At 39.5% G+C, this 24,430-nt stretch overlaps 2 protein-coding genes across 2 annotated transcripts; both read left to right on the top strand.

The window, feature by feature from the left end:
- The first annotated feature begins 1,027 nt into the window (after positions 1–1,027).
- Positions 1,028–10,071, top strand: LOC110950707 (intestinal-type alkaline phosphatase-like). The gene is made up of 11 exons (XM_051947400.1): positions 1,028–1,109; positions 2,146–2,262; positions 3,473–3,588; positions 4,721–4,895; positions 6,708–6,880; positions 7,233–7,358; positions 7,495–7,564; positions 7,946–8,084; positions 8,860–9,050; positions 9,192–9,308; positions 9,718–10,071. The coding sequence occupies exons 1-11, from the start codon at positions 1,034–1,036 to the stop codon at positions 9,987–9,989; spliced, it is 1,572 nt and encodes a 523-aa protein (XP_051803360.1). The 5' UTR covers positions 1,028–1,033; the 3' UTR covers positions 9,990–10,071.
- An 899-nt stretch (positions 10,072–10,970) lies between these two features.
- ankle1 (ankyrin repeat and LEM domain containing 1) lies at positions 10,971–24,404 on the top strand. Its single transcript, XM_051947420.1, has 9 exons — positions 10,971–11,351; positions 12,690–12,842; positions 13,069–13,174; positions 13,432–13,561; positions 14,150–16,576; positions 17,021–17,189; positions 17,686–17,848; positions 17,941–18,073; positions 22,870–24,404. The coding sequence occupies exons 1-9, from the start codon at positions 11,281–11,283 to the stop codon at positions 23,034–23,036; spliced, it is 3,519 nt and encodes a 1,172-aa protein (XP_051803380.1). The 5' UTR covers positions 10,971–11,280; the 3' UTR covers positions 23,037–24,404.
- Positions 24,405–24,430: the final 26 nt, after the last annotated feature.

Genomic DNA, 24,430 nt, shown 5'->3' with positions numbered 1-24,430 from the left:
TGACCTTTCCTGAAAATTTCATCCAAATCCATCTGTCCATTTTTGAGTAATGTTGCACACAGACAGACAAACGTTCATGATTGTCGTAATTACTCTGCTGCATTCCTTGGCAGAGTAATTAAGTGACCTCTGAACCACAAGGTCAGTCAATGTTAGAGTGCTGAGTTTTTAAACCTCACTGCTAAAAAAAATGACATTTTGATCTACTCACATATGACCTATAGAGATCTTCAGCACTGCAATACTGTACTGACATCATCATTACCATTCTGTGATGATGTATGGTGGCTTTGGGACAACAGTGACTAAAGCTCCTGATGGTAAACATTCACCAGAAAGTGCTCTTTATTACAGCTATGTTGCCGCTTCAGCTAATCTGGACCTAATAAATACAGAAATAAAAAGCAGATAACAGAGTCATTAGATTAATAATTGATAAGCCTCAGTCCAATTTTTCTGCATCTGTGATCATTTATTGTGCTGTCAGACTTGTACTTTAAAACAAAGGGTGCATCACTTCCTTCCAAGTGTACCAAGAACAAACATATCGAAGCTAAATTATGGCTGAGATTTCAAGAGGAAAATAAATCAGGTTAAAACTGGTTTGGAAAAGAAATATATTGTTGCCCAAAAGATCTTCATCTGAGTGCTGAAGCTTTAGTGGAAACATACAGTTAAACCAGTTGTGAGGCTAACAGCTGAGAAATCCCTTGAAATATTTGCAGCAAACCTGCCATCTACTCTTTAATGTTATCGTGTGAGGCACTATATAACACAGAGAAGTCCATAAAATCCTGTCATATGCCGCCTTATTAATCTCATTTCTATATTTGCTTATAACAGTGACTTGTATATTTTTAAAATGCAAATGTGTGCATGTGTGCGTGTGTGCGTGTGTGCGTGTGTGCATGTGTGCGTGTGTTACCCTGTCAAGCTCCTCCATGTGCCCTTTGCTCCTTGGCTGCAGGTATAAAGGGACCTCGATGTGTGACAATCACTCCAATTCTTTGTACACATGCTGATAGTCAACACTATGGCCAGCAAACATAACTTCATCTTCACTGGATGTCTGATTTTCATTTCAGTGCAGTGGACTTTGTGTGTTCAAGGTAAGGACCTGTTACGTATCGATGCTGTTCGGTATTCACAGTAACCAAGGATATTGCTTTCAGATGACAACTTGTGTTCAAGGATATCACAGAGACAGTGACAGACACTTAGTTGCACGTATGATCTCATCAGCTTTCAAGCTGAGTAAGAGCAAAACGTATACGGTGACATGAAAATACTATTAATCCCCCAGCAATGCTTTTATTATTTTCATTAGCATTTTAATGATCAATCAAAGAGAAAATTAAGCAAACTCTTTGAAGCTAAAGTAAAATATGTCTACTAGTAATATCCACTAATTTATTTTTACCCATGTGTTTCAGACCCTCACTGTCACTACTGCAGCCCTTGATATTGCAATTGTTGCCTGAATATTAAGTAGTATAAAGTATTAAGGTATTTAGCACTATCTCTTATAGATGGAATCAGATAGGTTTAACTTACGTAGGTGATGTCGTAATATTCCTTCAGTCGCTGCTGTCAGCTATAGAAGCATTTTGTTTCTCATTTCAACTTGAGATCACTTGAGAACATTTTAGCCACAAGTGCCATGTTTACCAAAGCAGCTGCATGAAGTTTGCAAATCCTCATTTTGGAATAAATTGACAGAGTCTGTCAATTATTAGCTATCCTTAAACTAATTATATTAGCAATGCTAGCCATCAATATAAGACGTCATTGCTGGACCGGGTTAGAAGTGGGAAATTCTTGACTGATGCATCTTCTTTGACATTTCTTTGACATGACATTTTAACATATAAAAAATGTGGATACAACTTGTTCATTGTTCAAGGTCATAAAATCAACTACTCGTTTGTTATAGTTTTTTGTCACTTGTTTTGTTGCCGTACAAGATGAATCTTTATCCCACTATCATGGGAGTAACACAATTTACTTTCAAATTAATTTTGCATTTAATGTCAGTGATGCAACAATTGATGATTTTTCACCTTCATTCATTCAAAATAAAAGCATCACCTAGACCACTTCTGGTGGCGACTGGCACCATAATACTGTCTTTTGTCGTGCTTACAGAAGAAGAGCTCCATGCTGACTACTGGAACATCAAAGGGAAGGACGCCCTTTACACTGCCCTGAATCTCCAACCTAATGTGCACCAAGCCAAGAACATTATCCTCTTCCTGGGGGACGGTCAGTCTGAAAAAGGAACTTTCCAACCATTTATACAGTTTCTTTGAATTGTCAAGTATTTCCCCTTCTACTTCAGATCATTTATTCAGGTGAAAAGAGGTCAATGGAGCTTGAAAGTGCGAGTCTCACCATCATTATGGTCACTGAGAAAGAATGAGGCTGCACTCTAAACCAAATCCACAGCTTCACCCTGAAAATAATGGGTTTAAGAGTTAAGGGAGACCGACGCTGACATGTGATCACCTGCTTGGAAACCAAGCATAACAAAAAGAACTGAGACTCAACCACAGTCTGCACTGCATGTGTAGCCATTTCCTGGCGTATCCTTAAATGATCTGAACACCTAAAAAGGCCATCATCCATGACTGAAGTTTCAGAAATACTTCAGAACATCCATCAGTGTTCATATTTTTAACCTAAAGTTTGATTAAAAGCTGTTCTTTTGTTTTTAACTAAACATAAAACAGTTTCCCACTATAGTTATTGCAAAACACAAGAAGTTACGTTGTCCTGTCCAGAGTAAAGGAACTAGATAAGCAGAAATGCTCTGATATATCTAAACCTCAGCCTTGACCACAGACGTCACACACACAAATGATTAGATATTCCTGTTCACTTCCTGCATTTCATGATCCAAGAGAAACTCCACAGTACAAATAACAAATTTATTGATTCATTATAGATTTATGGTTACAGCAGCCTCCACTCCTACCTGAACACTTGCTGACCGAAGCACAAGAAAGATTTTTATCAGTGATTGGGATTGATCAGTAATTTTTAACAGTCTCATAAATGACATGCTAAATTTCAAAGCTATTGTAGTTAATGATCCTGTGGCAATACATTAGAATGGAGGAATTACATATTTTACCTTTAACATAAGCAATTTTTAGTGATTCGGTGTTTAAGCAAACTGAAGACCACAATGAAATTTTACATGTGGTTCCTTATACATATTTGTGTATGCTTTACAGAGTCTGTTATTTTTTTTGCAGTGAATATAATAAAGTCTGAAGGGAGAATAAAATTGAAAAATGCTATGTTTGCATTTGCATATTCTCCATTTGTGACTGTAAATAACTAGGATGTCTTTTGCTGTCCTTCAGACTCTCACATCAGCTGAGCCTCGTGAGTTTCACAAAGAACAATGGCAGCCCTGTATTTCTCTGGCTGATATTATCTTCTCAGGCGTGTTTCCACCTGCTTTCAGGTATGGGGGTACCAACAGTGACTTCTGCCCGGATCCTCAAAGGCCAGTTGGCAGGACATACTGGAGAAGAGACTAGTCTGGTTATGGATACCTTCCCCCACTTGGCACTCTCAAAGGTCAGAACACTCTGATCCACACATTCAGGCTGATTAGTAGAAAGATGCTTTTAACTGTGAACGCATTGCACACACGCTTTTATGGTTGTCAATTATTCTCTGCATAGTTTTATTGTGCATATAAACTTTATAATCCTGCCAACACTATGTGTCACAGTGTCACAATCCAAAATATTACTATAGGTTGGGCAGTTTATATTTTGGAGGTTAATTGGAGTAAAACTGGCACAAAGTGACATGGAGCAATTTGATTAGACCTCCACACTAAAAACCCTGAGAATATACTTACATGCTTTGCAAAGCAAAGAGATGGCTGTTTAGATTTTTAAATATGATATTCACAAGGTTTAATTTTTGGTCATAATAATTATCAGATAGCAACCAAAAATAGTCTGCTATCAGTTTATCTTTGATTTGACTTTGTACTTGGCTTGTAACACAGGTTACAGCAGTTTCTGTAGAATTCATAAAATGTCAATGATTTCTGAAATGAACACAGTGTTCTAATGTGTGATAATGTGATATTGCCCTATAATTAGCTGGGTGCATTATGGTGACCACAAATAGACAGGACCAGTTTGGACAAATAAAATAATTTAGCTCATGTTAGAGCTAGAGGTTACAGAGTTAATTGCTGCTCCAAAAAATACAACACAGATTTTGAATCTGCTTTCCTGCTCAATTCAAAAGTATTTGTGCAACAACTACATTGAACTCTACTAAATATTGCACTAACTGATGGTTCACTGCACATATATTTATGTTGTAAGTCTGTATATATTAGTGTGTCTCTTTATACTTATATTGTCTTTTATGAAAGTGTTTTCATATTGTCTTATGGCTGAAACCAGGACCAGGGTCCAATTTCGTATTGTTTCATGCGCAAATGTGGAATGATATGACAATAAAGAACCTTTGACCTTGACCTTGACCTTGACCTTGACCTAATGCTGAACTATGTATTTTTGATACCCTCAAGATTACAATGCTTGTGAGAGTTTTGGGTATATGCTGATGAAGAATGTCGCTACATTTGGCTGTCATTCTGAGCCACAATACAGAAGAATACTTGCCCAGCACTTGAGAAAATGCATCTTGATGAAACGTGTGCAACTGTATTTGGTTCTTGCAGACGTACAACGTGGACGAGCAGACGCCAGACAGCGCTGGCACAGCAACAGCATACTTATGTGGTGTGAAAGCCAACTCTGGCACCCTGGGTGTCACCGCTGCCACCCCAAGGGGAAACTGTAGTGCCACCTTTGGGAATGAAGTCACATCTATTCTGAACCGTGCCAAGAAAGCAGGTAGGTGACATATTTCAAACCTTCTGAAACAGATTGAGACAGTTGTTTACAGTACATGTATGACATGAAACATGGTCAAAGGTTTCACAAGCTGGTTTGAGACTGAATATTTCATCATATACAGTGGGTACAGGAAGTATTCAGACCCCTTGAAATTTTTCACTCTCTGTGTCATTGCAGCCATTTGCCAAAATCAAAAAAGTTCATTTTATTTCTCATTAATGTACACTCAGCACCCTATCTTGACAGAAAAAACAGAAATGCAGAAATTTTTGCAAATTTATTAAAAAAGAAAAACTGAAATATCACATGGTCTATATAAGACCTTACCCAGCCAGAGCCCTGACCTAAACCCAACTGAGCATCTCTGGAGAGACCTCAAAATGGCTGTCCACCAACGTTCACCATCCAACCTGACAGAACTGGAGAGGATCTGCAAGGAAGAATGGCAGAGGATCCCCAAATCCAGGTGTGAAAACCTTGTTGTGTCATTCCCAAGAAGACTCATGGCTGTACTAGCTGAAAAGGGTGCTTCTACTCAATACTGAGCACAGGGTCTGAATACTTATGACCATGTGATATTTCAGTTTTTCTTTTTTAATAAATTTGCAAAAAAAATCTACATTTCTGTTTTTTTCCTGTCAAGATAGGGTGCTGAGTGTACATTAATGAGAAATAAAATGAACTTTTTTGATTTTGGCAAATGGCTGCAATGACACAGAGAGTGAAACATTTCAAGGGGTCTGGATACTTTCCGTATCCACTGTAAATCAAAGTTATGTAAGTTCAACACTGAGTACCCAGAGATAAGAAGGTAGCACACAAACAGCTTCAGGGCAAAGCTGACTCACTTCAATTGCACCAATTTATTCTGGCCATGTCAGAAAAATTCTACTTGGGACTTAATCTTGTGACTAGAAATTCCTCAGAACTGGAGCTATTTTAGTACAATGCACATGTGATGGAATTAAGATTCTGTGCAAGAAATGATCAGATAGTAGACAAAGAAGATAAGTCTTAAAGATCTGAAATGCTTAAGGCTAAAATATTTTCATTACAGCAGATAAAATTGACTTCATTTAAAAGGACTCTTGAAATGTGGAGGATGCACTCATTGTAAGCTTTTTTCACACTGCTGAGAAGTTTCCCCATCCAATGACTTGCAAATTGTCACACAACATCAGTAAATTATATTCTTAAATGCCTCTTTGACTGAAAAAGGATATCACACAAACATTGGAACCATAAAACAGCTATTTGCACAGAGAACATGGACATATACTGTGGACAAACATTGCCATGAAGCCAAACTTGGCTCTTCAGTCAGTCTGCATTTCATTGGCCAGAGGGAGCAATCTATCAAAATTACTATCTTAGAGAGAGAAGTACTGGATCTCAACACTAAACACAATGGCACCTGCTGGACTAAGCGATGACTTCAGCTTTGTAAGCTTCCTCTGAAACTGTTCAATATGTAGATCTTATATAGACTGTAGATCACAGAAACTGTAACTTCAGGCAGAATTGTAGCATTTAATCTGCTTTTTGTCCTTGCCATCCATAAAGATGCACCATGAGATAAGTCTGTTTTTTTTTTTCCTGAAGCTCTATGTGTGCTACTTTTTTACATTTAGCTATTCATCATCCTAACTGGATAAAAGTTCTTTAATATTTAACATCAAGGGTATGTATCTATGTAAATTTGTTTTACACCTTCAACCAAAGTCTTGTTGACTCTTGTGAACCTCTGAGAGCTTAATCAAGCACTAGAAAATCTTGATTCTATGAATGGCAAGAGTCTTGTGTTTTTAGGGAAATCAGTTGGAATTGTGACGTCAACTCGAGTGCAGCACGCCTCCCCAGCTGGAAACTACGCTCACTCTGCCGATCGAGGCTGGTACGCTGACTCTGACCTCCCCGCTGAGGCTGTCCAGGATGGCTGCCGTGACATTGCCTACCAGCTGATTCACAACATAGAGATAGATGTAAGGCTCAATGTATTTCTGTAACTAAAAAATATAAAACCAAATCAGAGCACCCTAGGCTCAGTCTCTTTAGGTAGGAAACATGATAAAGCATCTTGGAGAAGGTGTGAAAGGTCTTCAACACCAAACAGTTTTCCTAGAATCTGGAAGACAGAGAATCTCTTAAGTTATTTCTCAGCTTAATCTGCTAAAAAAAACAAAAAAAAACAACTCATTCTGTAGATTTCTTTGAGAGATAAATGTTTCACACACACTTAGAGGCACATTTCGATACTAAGATGAATAGTAGAGAAATCACACTGGATACTGGAGTGTAAACATATAGAAACTCTTCTCAAACCTCTAAATGCAGGTCATCCTTGGCGGAGGTCGTAAGTATATGTTTCCCAAAACCATGCAAGACCCAGAGTATCCAACGGAGATGGGAAACCGAGATGATGGACAAAACCTTGTTTTGGAATGGACAAAAAACAAAGAGGTAAATGGCATGTCATACAAGTGTACAGATTGATTTGAATAAGTATAGAAATTGTGCTGTCTCTTTAGCTTTGTGCATCTATACATAGATTCTTTCTAACTTTGCCTGTGCATTTGCCATTGTTCTTGTCCAACAGAATGTTAAATATGTTTGGAAAAAGGCTGAATTTGATGCTGTCAATCCTGCGACAACAGACTTCCTCATGGGTACGAAGAACTGTTCAATTACCATGACCTCATATAGAAGTGAATACTTAAACATGGTCTAGAGTTTAGCATATTTGATGTTGTATAGCTATACACTGGTCGACTGTATATCTATACCTACATACAGAGAGAAGTGACACCTCTTGGTAACTGAGTAAGGTTCTGCTACAATCATTTGTCAGTAAAACCTCCAAGTCTGTGCCTAAATGACCAACTGAAATGCCACCTGGGCCTTGTTTAACAGGATAAAATGCTTAGATTATTTTAAAATGCAGGTTTAAGCAATAAGACACCATTCTTTCACAAAAAACTTCACACATTTTTCATATTGGCATTAGTTAGATGTGAAAACTGAGGGCTGTAAATCTTCTCTGTATTTAGGTCTGTTTGAGCCAGGAGATTGCCGCTACGAGTTGGAACGCAACCCGTCTATGGATCCCTCCCTTGCAGAGATGACAGAGAAAGCAATTAAGATTCTCAGCAAGAACCCTAAGGGATTTTACCTCTTTGTGGAAGATAAGTATAAACTCTTTTACAAACAGTCCATTAAATGTCAAATCAAAGACAAACGTTTCATCTAAACTTCTGTATAATCAATTAGCATTAACAATATAAACTCTGATCCTGGTCATGCTCACATTGTAAGTTGACTGAAAAGAGGAAGGAATATTGGAAATGCATGATCATTTCTTTGCTCACCGCATAGTCAAATTTCAATACATGCAGTGATTGTTCTGTTTAATATGTAATATATACAAAAACAAAACAAAAAAAGAGCATACTCCAAACCAGTATCTCTAAAATTAAAAGTCCGTTACATGCAGTGTGATTTTTTTTTTTTTTTTTTTTTTTGCAACCTAAGCTCATGAGAAATGGAGCAAATAGAATATGAATAAACTATTTAAACTGTAATTAAATCTTCATATTTCAGAACCAACAGCAACAAATGTATGGACATTCTTCATTATTAATACTCTATTTAGTACATCCATCTGTATTTTTGAAGAGAAGTTTGAGCTTTTGTTGCCTTAAGGTTTGACTTTGGGACCCATCTTTTCAATGTAGTCTCTATAACTTTATTTTATTTACACATGAGATTAAAAATTTAAACTGTACCTTAAAAACAATGTAGTCCATATAAGGTGATTCGATTATTTCTTTTCAAATTATTTAACATTTTTGTTAAATTCCACAGGGGTATAGTCAGTTTTGCATTACATTGTAAATGAGACTTATCCTCTTTTAGAGGTTTAGTAGTGATGCTGATTGTCACTGACTTTCTTTTGGACTTTAAGGGGGAGAATTGACCATGCTCACCATGAAGGGAAGGCCAAAAGTGCTATGTATGAAGCTATAGAGTTCGATAAGGCAATTGGGAAAGCAGCTGAACTCACCAGTGAACTGGACACTCTGACTGTAGTCACTGCTGACCATTCCCATGTGTTTTCTTTCGGAGGATATGCTGCCCGAGGAAACCCTGCTACAGGTAAAATACACTTTAGAAATAACGGCTATGATAATGATAAGAGGTAAACTCAGCTGAGAGATATTTTTGAGACAAAAAGTGAATAACATCTGATGCTCTAAGTTTGAACACCCTGGTATCAATTTGCCCTGTGATTTACAGGGGTGGCACGTTCTCTGGCTGAGGACAACAAGCACTACACCACTGCTCTGTATGGTAATGGACCAGGATACCAGATAGAAAATGGAACTCGCCCAGATGTGAATGAATCAATTTCATGTAAGTGTGCACTTATAATCTTTCTGAGGAAGACAAAGTAATAAAATAGCTCCATCTGGTGGTGTAATGGGACACCTACTGCACGGAAACAAAGGCGTACTAAATGTGGCTGTTCTGATCTATTTTTTTAATTTACTCTAAAGACTTCCCAACTTGTGCCTGACGACTAAGAGTATGCTGCAATAACAGAATAATAATAAAAAAATCTCTTTAGTAAATGCATTATGTGCCTATAAAACTTATAATATTATATAGTTGTTGCGGTCTGACTGTTTTGGTTTTCATCATATTGTCAATCATCTTTGTTGTTTTTTTCAGCTCCTTAACTGTAGTTTTGCAGTTTTGTGTGTCTATATGCCAAAAACTCAGATTTAACCAACACAATGCTCCTCTGTCCTTTTTCCTTCAGCGGGTGATGACTACCGTCAGCAGGCTGCTGTCCCTCTTGATTCAGAGACCCACGGCGCAGATGACGTAGCCATCTTTGCTAAAGGTCCCATGTCACACCTTTTCCACGGAGTTCAGGAGCAGAGCTACATTGCACATGTCATGGCTTATGCTGGCTGTATAGAGCCCTACGTGGAGTGCAAACTCCCTCCACCCAACCATGGTGGAGCAATGCACCCCAGCCTGCTGCTCCTTCTGCTGGGCCTGCTTCTCTTCGCCTTCTGCTCTGTCTGAGCTGAATGATCAAACATTTTGGTTTAAAAATAAATTATTTTTCACTGTGATATGTGAGTGTAAGAGTTGTACAACTATTCAACCATCAGCTATTTTTCATAATTTGTGCTTGTTCAGGTAACCTTATTGTGAAAACACATTGTTGTTATTATTGCATAGAGCAGTGACTCTGAAGTTGTATTTAGCTTGTGTATATAAAGATATATGGTTGTAATTATTTTTGAAAATGTTTCAATACACTGGCAATTTCCTACTGGTATTTTTCAAATACCAACATATGCTTGATTTTATATAAAATGAATTTCGACCCAATAATACAAGTTATAAACAAGTTGTTAAATGTTGTAACTTTTAAGTCCTTTACATTTAAGCTTTTTTTTTTTTTTTTTTTTTGTTGGTAATTTCTTCCAGGCACTGTTGGCACAATATTGTCCCAGATCCTAGCGCTTGCCCCAACTTGTTGAAATAGTACTTTACCAACTTTTCATTCAGATTTGCACATGGCTAAAATGTGTGTTGTACAAGAGTATTATTGTCACTTTTTTTTTCTTTCTTTCTTAATTACCACATTTAACTGATTTATGTTTTATGGGACTTGCGGGTATGTTGTTCCTGAAACATAATGTAATACAATATTCAAATAAAATATAGAACAGACTGCATTGTGGGAAAGTCATTTTACCATATAAAATAGTATTTCAAAGCACCTAGAAAATTCGCACATATGAGATTTGAGCTGCACTTCATTTAGTGTTCTAAATGATTGGGGAACACTACACATTTTCACTGACCTATGGTACAAAGAGACAACAAAAGTAAAACAAAAATTGTCTCGGTTAAGTACAGAACAGAAAACGTACTCCTTATGTTCAATGTGCGTGTCCCCCGATTGGAAGGAAGTCATCCAATTGGAAACACCGACGGGCGGGACTTCCGCCTTCTTTCTCCTTGGAGGGAAGTTTAACAAAACAGTCCCGCTGCTTCATCGAAAAGTAGATTTTCGCGGATAAACATTTCATTAGTGAATGCTTTTTTTTTAGCTTATTAAACTGCGACCTTAAATATTTAGGGCGCAGAATAAGTATTCTAAGAATTCATTATGTGCTAACTGTATAGAAATACGAATTTTAGTACGTGCATTTAATGATTAGGTTTTTGCAGTTCTCAGTTGCTGTTAGCTCCGTTAGCTAACGTTAGCATCGACTAAAAGTTATAATGTGTAGCTGACGCAGCCATGAGCTAATTCTTTAAATGCATGACTAACATGTAGACAACTTATAAACAAGCAAGCATGGCCATGGAGCGAAACACGAGGAGGCTGGAAAGTCAGCTGTGTAAAGCGGTGAACGATGGAGAACCCAGGTGATGTTCGGCCCTCTTTCTCTTTGTTTTGCGCAGTTTCTGTCGGTAAAGATGTACCAGGTCTAGATATTTTAACTCCTTAAACATTTCGGAGTTGTCCGTCTCAAAGGTCATGTTTAACATGAAACACCAAGCATTCTCTGGATAGAAGGTGTTGTTTGTTTTACCGATTGTAAATTCCATTCATGTAAAATATTGATTGTGATTTCGGGCTACATGCAGAGATTACTGGCTTGTGCTCTGCACAGTTTACACTAAAAGATCTTTTTCATTCGTTGATGCATTCTAAAAACTGATAGTAGACTGAAAATCCGTCAGAAACTTGATTATAACAGCTATAACAAAACTAGAGCTATAACAACTTGGTGAAGCCTGTAATGTTCCATAGTCCAGTATAGTACAACACCCTCCATAATTATTGGCACCCTTGGTTAAGATGTGTTCTTTAGCTTCTAATAATTTTTTTTTCTAAATAATATAGGACCACAATGAAAAAAGAGGAAAATCCAACCTTTGTTTCAAGTGCATTTATTCAGTGGGGAAAAATCACATTAGGAAATAATTCTTTTACATGAAATCATGTGTGCCACAATTGTTAGCACGACTGATGTTTATACTTTGTACGATCCCCTTTTGCCAACAAAACAGCACCTAATCTTCTCCTATAATACATTTTTCAACAATTTTGTGTAGAGTATGCTTCTGCAATAAAAATGCAATTTATTTTAGGTTTTTAACACATCTTAAACAGGGGTGCCAATAATTATGGAGGGCGCTGTATAGTGTGTGTGTGTGTGTGTGTGTGTGTGTGTGTATATAAATATATATATATATATATATATATATTCCTGTTCAGTCTTTTAGCATTAAACACAGATATAACAAATACAGCAGCAATTCATGAATACTGGTCAACTCGTGCGTATGCAAACTCGTGCGTATGTCACTAGTTTTCATACGCACAAGTTTGCATACACACAAATTGCATTTTTATTTTATTATGTACATTAATAGTAGCTGCGGAGATGTAATGTATTGGTTTTGCATACGCACAAGTTTGCATATGCACAAGTTTGAATACGCACGAGTTGACCAGGTACCCAATTCATAATACAATATATACAGGAGATGTGCAGTTAGTTAAAGTGATGCCTGATTGTCTCAGAAAATAATAGTTTTGTGCACATAGAATGATTATATAAATAGTGTTACCACTGTAATCTCACTGTTACATTATGTTCATTTTCATTTGGTCATTTTGTCATTCTCTTAATTGGAATTCAGCAGTCTGTTTGCACAGTTTGTGTCGGAAGGTAACTGATGTTGATTCCTTTACAGATTTGTTCAGCTGCTTCTTTCTGAAGGTGCAAAACCTGACCTGGTGGGTAGTAAAGGGGTAGCTGCGATACACTTGGCGGTTGGCAAAGAAACTGAGAAGAACACGCGCTGCTTGAAAATGTTGCTGCAACATGGAGCAGACCCCAATATCAGGTACAGTGATAAACTCAGTGAAATGTGAGAGTAATTAGCAATGTTGACCTGAGGAATTCAAATGACAGATATTTATGTGAAAATGCCATTTTAATCATAATCAGTTTACTTATGCTGGTTGAACAGTAGGTGCAACGTAAAAGTTAGCCGGACTCTACATTTTGGGTAATATACACCGTGCAGCCACTAATAATGATAGTTTAATGTTGTCTTGTATTTCTTCCAGGTCGTCAGAGGGCCTGACTCCTCTTCATGTTGCTGCACTGTGGGGATGTTATCAGAATCTCAAGCTGCTCTTGATAAATGGAGCGAACCCAAACATGAAGGATAACGTAAGAATTACTCTTAACTACATTAATAATTTTCTATATTGATTTCGTATTTCCTGCGTAGCAATTTATAGTTAAACATACTGATATGTGCACATGAACATTGTACATGAATCTGTTAACAGAGATTATTGAGTTTTACAGCTGAATCAATACAGACACTTAGATAATACTTGAGGTGTTACAAGATATCTAGCAATATTTGACGTTGAATGTGGTTATCAGTTTGCTTTACTCCTGTTATCTTTTTGTTCATACAGGAGGGAAACACACCAGGGCAGCTTGCAGAGCAACAGGAAAATCAAAAATGTGCTCATCTTCTTCGGGAATACCAGACCAAATCGGTGGACACAGAGGAGGAGCAGGAGGACTTACCTCAGTTCCAATACTGTAAGATAATGTCTTTGAAAGATCTGTTTTGTTGGCGATTACTTAAAAAATCTGCAGTCCTTAAAGTTTGATTGTCAAATTTGCACAATTTCCATTATTTCCATTAATATTATAGTAATATTTGCCAGGTCAAATGTATGATATTGTACCTGTCCACCTGTAAATTTCCACATCATAGTAATTCCACAATTATTACACTGATCACAAACAAATGTTGTATGACTTTTTAAATCCTCGAAATGTTCCCAACCATACATATAGGCTGAATGCATTTTAAAGAATACTGAGCTACTATTGATTTTGGATATTGTTTATGTGTTAAATAATGTGGGGAACCAAAGCAAGAATAAACTTTATCAGTGCCTGCCATTAGTACCTGATTTACTACAATTGCCAGTGACATTGACTACTTTCCCTGTCAAATAAAAAATAAACACAAGGTGGATTATCTTTCAAACTGTCTGTCAGTGTATAAAGACTAAATCAGAAAGATTACAGCTATATTCTTCCAGAATTTGGCTATCAGTGACAGTTTCTCACCTTTGTAGTAACTGTGGTAATTTATAGCCCTTTTTTTTTTCTCCACAGCTTTATATTCAGACCAGACAGACACGTCCAGCTATCCTGAATCAGACTACAGCTTCAGTTGCCACTCGTCAATGATAAGTGATTTTGGTGAAGCCCCATTGAGCAGCACAAGGCGCTCATCATTTTTCAACCTGTCTACCATTAATGGGAGACCAGATTGCAGAGGAATATCATATAACAGACTTTCTGGTCCCTCCATATTATCAAGCACTCGGATGTCTGCAGTAGGTCCTGCAGCTGGAATGTCGATTCTTAAAGAGGATGATTTATGTACAGATGATGGCTTCCTTACATCAAAAGCAAATGGACTTGCTGCCACAACTGATGGTATAATCTCTCCTTCCAGACGAAACGCTCCTCCAGCTTTTACCTCCAGGCGAGAAAGTCGGAAGAGTGTGAGCTTCAGAGATGTCGATGAATATTTCCCAGTTTTCAGTCCTGAATCACCTAGACAGCGTCCTACTGCTGATGGCAGCCGGTGCACCAGCACTTTGCCTTTTGACATGTCTGAGTACTCAGAATTCCTGGATTCAGAACGCATGGCCACTGTTCTACATACACAGGGCATTGATGTCACATCACCGGATCACGTTTATGTCTTCTGCAGAGAAAGCAGTGAGAGCACAGACGAGGACTTGGAGAAAACAGTCCTCAGTCACTGTGCTTTGGAAGAGAGTGATGATGAAGAGGAGGAAGAAAATGTGAAAAAGGCTCAGGTGAATACACCTGAACAGCAAGCGCAGTCTCGTGTTGGCAGCAGTAGCAGTGGGACTAGTAGCAGTCATTATAGTAGCTGTGAAAGCGACCATTACACCAGTGCTCTGGATTTTTCCAGACACCCCAGACATCTTTTACTCCCAGCAGTAGAAGAAGTTTCTACTGGGACTGAGTCTGACAAAAGGACTAAGACTTTTACAGTTTCAGATTCTGAATTCACAAGGCAAGAAGTGAATCCTCCAGCCATTCAAACAGAACCCAAACCAGATTTAAAACATGAAAAAACAGAGTCTTTGCCTGCTATGGTTGATAAACTGACTTTGTCTGAAGTAAAACACCCAAACAATGATGTATTAGAAGCTTTTAGTGGTACTACGGACATTTCAAGTAAAGGAGGCATTGCCAAGGCAGTGACAGACACCAGATCTTATGCAAATGAAGTATTTGAACAAAGCTCTGATCTTTCATTCACCCCAAGTCCTTTTGTGACAGGGAGGACACGCTCAAGATTAAGTCGCTGTTCAATGAGAACAAGCAGAACCCCTGAAAGCCTCTTCATCACATCTTCTTTGTTTGAAGAGACCCTGCCCACACCAGTTCGAGCACGCCGCCAAACACCCAGGTCTCAGAGTAGTGAAGACTTCTGCAACTCACCACACGCACCTTACTATCCACCTTCCTATGCAGGGAGTAGCACAGGAGGAGACTCCCTGCCTGCTGATTGCCAGGATACACAGTCCAGCACTCTTGCAGCCAGCTCAAGTGTTAGCAGTAGCCAAGCTGACACACTCATCCTGTCGAAGAGTGTAACCGACTCTGCTGTTGAATCAGAGACTTTGTGTGACACTGTTTTAGTAGAGAAAAACCAAAATAATTCAGTTGATGCTTATGACAGAAACTTCGCAGAGATCGTTCTTGCTATGCAAAAACAGAACATGGATGTTGCTGAAGGTGGGGACTTTCTGACTGATGATCTGACAAGTGCAGATGAGACAAATAAAAAAGGGAATGTGAATGATGCCCCTGATAAGGTAGACCGTTTAGAAAATGATGACGTCTGGATCACTGAGGACTGCAGCTCTCAGCCAGACTGTGCATCATCTTCATCCAGCTCCAGCTATTTCTCCCCGAGGAAGTCCAGGGAAGACTCTGACCTTCCTTGCACCCCAGGCACCGGATGCACCCCAAGGTACAGCATGAGCAGGCTGTCAAGCCACCACAGGCCACAGCGCCTGGCTAATCTGTCTTACACCCCAGGAGGGCGTCCACTCATTCAGGACCTGGACGAACCGGTGGAGTACCTCTACACTGACACAGAGCAGGGACACAAACTGATTGAGACTCATGTCCCGCCTACAGCAGACACTTCACTCAGCTCCAACATGAGTGCTACAAGCAGTGAGGACACCATCCTCTATGATTGGCGTTCCTTGAAGACTGGTATGAAGGGGAGCAAAGGAAAAGAGAACCAGAAACCCCAGATTGTGGTACAGAAAGAGGAAAGTGATGATGCTGAGGTCAGATTGTTGCCAGAAACCAGTGGGATTACTGACAAGGAGCTGAGATTGAGGCTAGTGGAGCTTGGAGAGAGTCCGGGTCCTATCAGCAGGCACACCAGGCCCACCTACCTTCGGAGGCTGCGTCACCTGTTACAGGAATCAAACTGCAAATCACAGCTTGGCCAGAAACAGACAGACCAACCGCAAACAGGTAATGCTTGTGCACTTTATTTCAACTTCTTGATTACTGTGCTAGCTTCAGCTGTGAACTGGTCATGTTAGTATTTCTAAACTTGTGGTTTGGGTTGTGAGCAGTTTTAAGGTAAGAGTGTGCATGTGTTTGAGAAGATAAAAAAATAAAAATGTTTTTTTTCATTATAAATTTGTAAATGTGTTGCTATTAAAGTGAATGTTTGTGAAGTTGTAGCCTTTCGTGACCAAAAAATCACTCCTATGGAAAAGCATGAAAATGGAAAATTAAAGTGATTAGTTGGGATTGAAGCTCTCCACCATTTGGATGATTGAGTCACTTTGTGGGTGGATTAGATTAGAACCACCAAACAAATGATTCATATTGATACACTTACTGTCATTTAGCCTATCTTCACTGTCCCTGACACAGCATGTCATTTTCTTCCCTACTTCATTTCTCCAGATTTCGAATATAGTCCAGAATTGCGTCGGGTACTGCAGACGTTCGAGCTGCCTGGTTGCCAGGATGACGAGCAGGCTTTGTGTCAGCAGTTTGACCAACCAGATCAGAACAGGAAGTGGAGGGAAGGCGTCATCAAATCCAGCTTCAACTACCTGCTGCTGGACCCAAGGTCTTCTTTCTCTCACTGTGATTTGTTTTGCTTTGCTCTCCTTTGCACAGTTTTGTCAGGTCTTCAAGAAAAGTAGTCACCGCCTGTTCCAACATTTGCCAAATGTGACGAGATAATGATCTTATAATTTTGCATGACGTTATTATGGTAATGTTAAAGTCATGTTGATTTGTCAGTGAACGCTTTAAGAGCTCCCTGAGATTGTTCAATGTTAGCAAGGGTTGTCAGATTATTCTTACGATCACCAAGTGGATTAAAAAGCTGAGAAAGTAACACATTTCCTGAAATGAGAGCAATGTCTCAGTATTTTTTGTTTTCAACACACCCCTATAAACCTCTATTATATCACTTATCAGGTAAACAGAAATAAAACTGTGCTGGCAGAACCGGTTCATTGGCTGATTTGAGTCTGAACTAAACGCACCCAAATAATACATTTAAATACCTTTCATCTTCAGTAAGTAATTACACAGGTTTTGTTTTTCGTTTCTTTTAGAGTGACACAAAACCTCCCGTTCCGGAGTCACACCATGACTCCACATGAATGTTTCCAGACTTTCATTCGTGCTATATTTTATGTTGGCAAAGGAAAACGCTCTCGCCCCTACAGTCACCTGTATGAGGCTTTAGAGTACTACAAAGGGGAAAAAACATGCAAGGTAGGGCAGCATACACAGGTCAGTTCTAATTTATTAAGTTAAAGTTAACTTTAAACATGAATATAACTCCAACTTTTGATTGTCTTTGACAGAGGCTGTGCCCCAAAGTGCAGCACATCCTTCAGGTGTGGAAAGCAGAGAAGGGCGTCATCTCTCTGCATTGTTTCCAGAATGTTATTCCAGTGGAAGCTTACACAAGAGAGGCCTGCATGGTGGAGGCCATCGGTGAGTACAAGGAAGGTGGCACTTTTCACAGATGATATCAGTGTTGTATCAGTGATGTAAATCCACAGGACAACTCCTGTTTAAATATCCAGTCCTCATCTACACTGACAGTCAATAGAAACTTTGAGACCATATTTTTCAACATAATTTTTATTTTGAAGCCCGAAACTGGATTTTCTTCATATGAATCATTTGTTTAGCATATTGGCATACAGAAACAAAAATCTAAAGTTTCAAGAATGATTTCAAAATAAAGAATTTCACAAAACAAAACGGCACCTGCCAAACACAAAGTCACAACAGTCAATACCGGGTATGGCCTCCATTTGCTTCGATGCAGGCAGCAATCCATCGGCGCATGCTTTGGACCAGGCTTCTGATTGTGGGTTGGGAACAGCCCATACGCCTGTCTACATCACTGTAGCTCAAACCGGCCTCCACCATACCCAGTGCCCGGAGACGTTGTTCACGTGATAGACGAGGCATGATGCTGTTCACTGGACTAACAATGGTGGCCTTTTTTGGGCCTTCATATAGGCCTTCAAAACCCATTCTCAAATTGTGCAGATACTCACTGAGTATTGCTTGGTGTGTATTTGGTTCACTTTTGCAAAGTGACCAACCCATGTGCAATGAATCATGACAAAATGACAACTCATCATTATCTCAACTACCAGGGCACTAGATCATCAGTAAATCCACAATGAATAATTACAACCCCCCTACAAGTAGAATTCTGCGTACATTTCTACCTCAAAGTTTCTATTGACTGTCAGTATACATTTTATCAGGATCTTATATCACCCTGTCAGATATCAGATATGCACATTAACACCATCTGCCTAAATTCCCACATATGCCACAACAGCAGCTCTCACCTGTTGGGGTATGAACATAAGATGTGTTGGGGTGTGTCATGTGGCATATACACTCAACAAAAATATAAACGCAACACTTTTGTTTTTGCTCCCATTTTTAACGAGAAAAGCACTCGGAGAGCGCCTGAGTCATTCCACGAAACCGGTGCCTTTTCAACTTTGAAAATGTAAAATTTAAACTATATTTAATTTTTATTTTTTAAGTAGCCAGGAATCACAGAAGGTCTAAAATGACAGGAAACTATATTGTGCCATCTCAGGCTGTGTTATTTAATATTTGTTAATTATGTCAAATCCTGTTACTGTGGAAAGGTAACAGGGTTGACAGTAACAGGGTTGACTATTTTAAACTAATTTGCTTGTAGCTAGCTAAAATAAATGCTAGTTAAAGTGCAAGCTATGTACTTTGAAAGATAATTACTTGTAGATATTGATTATATTTTGAAAAATAGAAAATTGATTGTTTATATGTTAAAAACTGGTAACAGGATTGACGTTGTATGCTTGTCCCCCCTGGTTAAACCTTGAAAAAACTTCAAAATACCAAATCAGAGATGAGAGAAACTTACTTGTCAATGAGCTGTTAGCATCCTGGTTCCGAGATGATGCAACCTCCTTTAAATCCTGTCAAATCTGGAATGTACCATTATTTTTATAGGGTTTTTTAGTTAGGGTAACAGGGTTGACACGAAATTAGGGGACGCCGATAAATTGGTAATTTATAATGGTTAATATATATTATTATTACCAAAAACACTGTTTTACAATAAGATCATACTTTCAACTATATGTAAATGTAAAAATTTTAACATTTTGCCTACATTTTACAAATGAAAAGTCCTGTACACATACAACAGTAACAGTGAGGGACAGGCCAAAAACCTCACCCTCTTCAGCATGAAAGTAATTTAAATTAATTAAAATAACTTTTCACTGACTTTAATTTGATGTTATATTAAGGAGAGAAGACAGGGTAATGTTATATTTTTAAATGAAATATTAATTTGTTATCATAATTTTATGACTGATTATTTCTTGGGGACGCAAAAGGCACCGATTTCATGGAATGACCCGCCTACCTCCGCCAGGCCATCTGTCTGTCCGTCTGTCTGTTAACAGCATAACTCAAAAAGTCATGGACGGATTGTATTGAGTTTCAACAGTTTGTGCAGAAAGCATAACATGCATGCACAGTGTAACAGCACAGTGTTTTGCACGTGGCGCCGCTGCACGCACGTACCGTTGCGCGCGCGTGTGACCGTACCGTACGCGTCGCCACCGCTTCGTTTCGTCGGTCCCGACTCGCCCGGCCAGCCCGAAGCGGCCGCGGGGGATTCGGCCGTCGCCCGGGATCGTTGCAGCGACGCACGCGGCGCCGCCGCACGCACGTGACGGTACCGTTGCGCGCGCGTGTGACGGTACCGCACGCGTCGCCGCCGCACGCACGTGACGGTACCGTTGCGCGCGCGTGTGACGGTACCGCACGCGTCGCCGCCGCTTCGTTTCGTCTGTCCCGACTCGCCCGGGAAGCCCGAACCTGCCGCGGGGGATTCGGCCGTCGCCCGGGATCGTTGCAGCGACCTCTGTCTGTACAATTGAGAGATGGCCGGCGGCCGCCTGGCGGCCATATCTCAATTGTCCTTCGACCTGCAAAACATTCCTGGATCCAGACGGTGATTCGGATCACCTCCAAAATCTAATCGATTCTTACTCGTGCTCTTCCAGACATCCTGTAAAAATTTGGTGAAAATCTGTCCATGACTTTTTGAGTTATGCTGTTAACAGACAAACACACACACACACACAGACGGACAAACAAACAAACAAACTCCGGTGATTACATATCCTCCTGGCGGAGGTAATGAGATGAACTCAAAGATCTAAAACTTTTTCCACATGCACAATATCACCATTTCTCTCAAATATTGTTCACAAATCTGTCTAAATCTGTGATAGTGAGCACTTCTCCTTTGCTGAGATAATCCATCCACCTCACAGGTGTGCCATATCAAGATGCTGATTAGACACCATGATTAGTGCACAGGTGTGCCTTAGACTGCCCACAATAAAAGGCCACTCTGAAAGGTGCAGTTTTGTTTTACTGGGGGGTGTCCACTCCTCTTCAATGGCTGTGCGAAGTTGCTGGATATTGGCGGGAACTGGTACACGCTGTCGTATACGCCAATCCAGAGCATCCCAAACATACTCAATGGGTGACATGTCCGGTGAGTATGCTGGCCATGCAAGAACTGGGACATTTTCAGCTTCCAAGAATTGTGTACAGATCCTTGCAACATGGGGCTGTGCATTATCCTGCTGCAACATGAGGTGATGTTCTTGGATGTATGACACAACAATGGGCCTCAGGATCTCATCACGGTATCTCTGTGCATTCAAAATGCCATCAATAAAATGCACCTGTGTTCTTCGTCCATAACAGACGCCTGCCCATACCATAACCCCACCGCCACCATGGGCCACTCCATCCACAACATTGACATTAGAAAACCGCTCACCCACACGACGCCACACACGCTGTCTGCCATCTGCCCTGAACAGTGTAAACCGGGATTCATCCGTGAAGAGAACACCTCTCCAAATTGCCAGACGCCATCGAATGTGGGCATTTGCCCACTCAAGTCGGTTACGACGACCAAATGCAGTCAGGTCGAGACCCCGATGAGGACGACAAGCATGCGGTTGAGCTTCCCTGAGACAGTTTCTGACAGTTTGTGCAGAAATTCTTTGGTTATGCAAACCGATTATTTCAGCAGCTGTCTGAGTGGCTGGTCTCAGACCATCTTGGAGGTGAACATGCTGGATGTGGAGGTCCTGGGCTGGTGTGGTTACACGTGGTCTGCGGTTGTGAGGCTGGTTGGATGTACTGCCAAATTCTCTGAAACGCCTTTGGAGACGGCTTATGGTAGAGAAATGAACATTCAATACACCAGCAACAGCTGTGGTTGACATTCCTGCTGTCAGCATGCCAATTGCACGCTCCCTCAAATCTTGCCACATCTGTGGCATTGTGCTGTGTGATAAAACTGCACCTTTCAGAGTGGCCTTTTATTGTGGGCAGTCTGAAGCACACCTGTGCACTAATCATGGTGTCTAATCAGCATCTTGATGTGGCACACCTGTGAGGTGGGATGGATTATCTCAGCAAAGGAGAAGTGCTCACTATCACAGATTTAGACAGATTTGTGAACAGTATTTGAGAGAAATGGTGGTATTGTGTATGTGGAAAAAGTTTTAGATCTTTGAGTTCATCTCATAAAAAATGGGAGCAAAAACAAAATTGTTGCGTTTATATTTTTGTTGAGTGTAGTAGTTGATTCTCTGGGTTGTTTGGGTTGGACAGTGGGGCCTACGTAGATGGGGCTTGTTCTGGTGCATTCTGTGGTACTTGATCAGATTAGGATCTTGGGAGCTTAGAGACCACATCAATACCTTGGGATCTTTGTCGAGTTTTTGAGGCGTATTGTCCTTCTTGCTGAGGCCGCTGCCTTTGGGACATGCCGGTGCTGTGGGGAAGTGCTTGGCCTGCAACAATGGTAGTGGGTAGTACGTGTTAAAGTAACAGCTAAATGAATATCAGGTCCTAGTTTTATTCAGCAGAATGGTAAATTGTAAAAAAAAAATCATTTTTTTACACTACACCTGTCACCTTCTCCTAAACATGATGTGATAGTTGGAAGTAGAAGCCAAAAAACACCAACTCTCGACTTAATTCTTACTTCATCTAAACTTACTGAAAACGCTTACACTGGAACAATTACATGAGCAAAAATACAGAATAGCAACACGATTGTGAAGTGCTTAGCATTTTTCAAATTCTGTTGAACACTTATGCTCCACACAAGCACAACATTAGTCTTACATTTGTCAGTAACTAACATAATTCCCCAATTGTCCCAGGGCTGAAGATGCTCACCAATCAGAAGCGAGGGGATTTCTACGGCCTGGTGTCCAACTGGCAGGTGAAGAGGAAACGGGAGCTTGGCATCCACCTGCTGTACCGGGCCATGCAGATCTTCCTGGCTGAGGGTGAAAGACAGCTCAGACCAGCAGACATCAGACAGTAGAGACACCCACTGGAGGGGTGTATGAACAGTAGTAAAACACCAACACACAGAGGGAACAATACCACTACTTCACAAAGAAATCCTTTGTTGGTCAAACGTTGGGTGACATTTATAACATCAACAGCTCTTGAGCTGTTCTCTCTCATTTAGTTATCTTCCTACTACAAATGAACTCTGATTTCTCAATTCTCAGCAATATACAGTTTTTCAAATGTGATAGAGCTTGGCTTTACAATTCAATATTTAAAATCTAGACACAAAAATGGCAACCACAGAACTTTCAGAAGTCAAAAGAAATAAGCATTATTTTAACAAAAGCATTCTTCCCATTGGGTCACCTAAGGCACGGTTGTGCTTCTTACTTTTTCAAATTGATCTCGCGCCCAGCTTGAGTGTATTTCAGCTTAATCAGATTGCTGGTGTCACATCACACATAATCCATCCATCATGTCTTAAGAAACATTTTCCAAAGAAACTAGGAGAGTGATACAAAAAAAAGAAGCTTGGCAGTCACTAAACTTACTTTTGTATTGTAAAAAAAAAAAAAATAGAATTTTTTAGAGGTCAGTTTCCAACATGATTGGCATCAGTGCAAAATGTGATAGAAATTGTTGACATGGATGGATTTCCATTTCATTAACTGTGTGTTTTTGTAAAACAAAAAAAAAAGACATGACATGATGATATAATTTTGTCCAGTAGTAACTGTATATATAGAATTCTTGTCAAGTGTCAGTTTAATTAGAGGTAGAAGCAAGTTTTTTTAGTTTTTAGAAGGTATATATCACTTCAGATGTTAAAATCAGGAGACTTTCTGACTCAGTAGTGGAAAATATTGGTAGTTTGTGGTATTTACACCATTTTATATTCAAGTATGCAGGATACATAGACTGGATAGGATATCACTGGGAGTTACAACAGAAAATGGAGAGACATTGGTCAAAATAATCACAAATTGAAGTCACTTTGTTTCAAAATTTCATCTCATTGCAGGGCAGTTAGTTTTGAAAATGTTCATCATCTCAGGGCATTAAGCTACATGTATTTTTTTATTTCGATTTTTTTTATATTACAGTGAGACATCAATACTAACAATTGTGAAAAATAAGCTGTATTTTCAAAAAGATTTGTAATCTTTTACAGCCTGATCCTCAGATTTAAAATCAAGGCACAGGATTGTCATATAGGGAAGTAAAACGCTATAAAGCATTAAATTTTACCTATGATATTAGTTGTAAGAAAATGATGATCTATGTCAACAAAGCTCTAAAGCAAAAGAACTTCAAACATTGGATAAGAAACAGGAGGTGTGGTGACCATTTCTCAGCTTTCAGATTGTTATTTTAAAAATAAAGCCACTTGACTGTATCTATGTTTTTGACTGCTTTTTAATC

The sequence above is a fragment of the Acanthochromis polyacanthus genome, chromosome 4 (genome assembly GCF_021347895.1).
Source record: "Acanthochromis polyacanthus isolate Apoly-LR-REF ecotype Palm Island chromosome 4, KAUST_Apoly_ChrSc, whole genome shotgun sequence".
NCBI lineage: Eukaryota > Metazoa > Chordata > Actinopteri > Pomacentridae > Acanthochromis > Acanthochromis polyacanthus.
The sequence above is the reverse complement of the archived record's forward strand: the minus strand, read 5'-3'. Positions and strand labels throughout refer to the sequence as shown.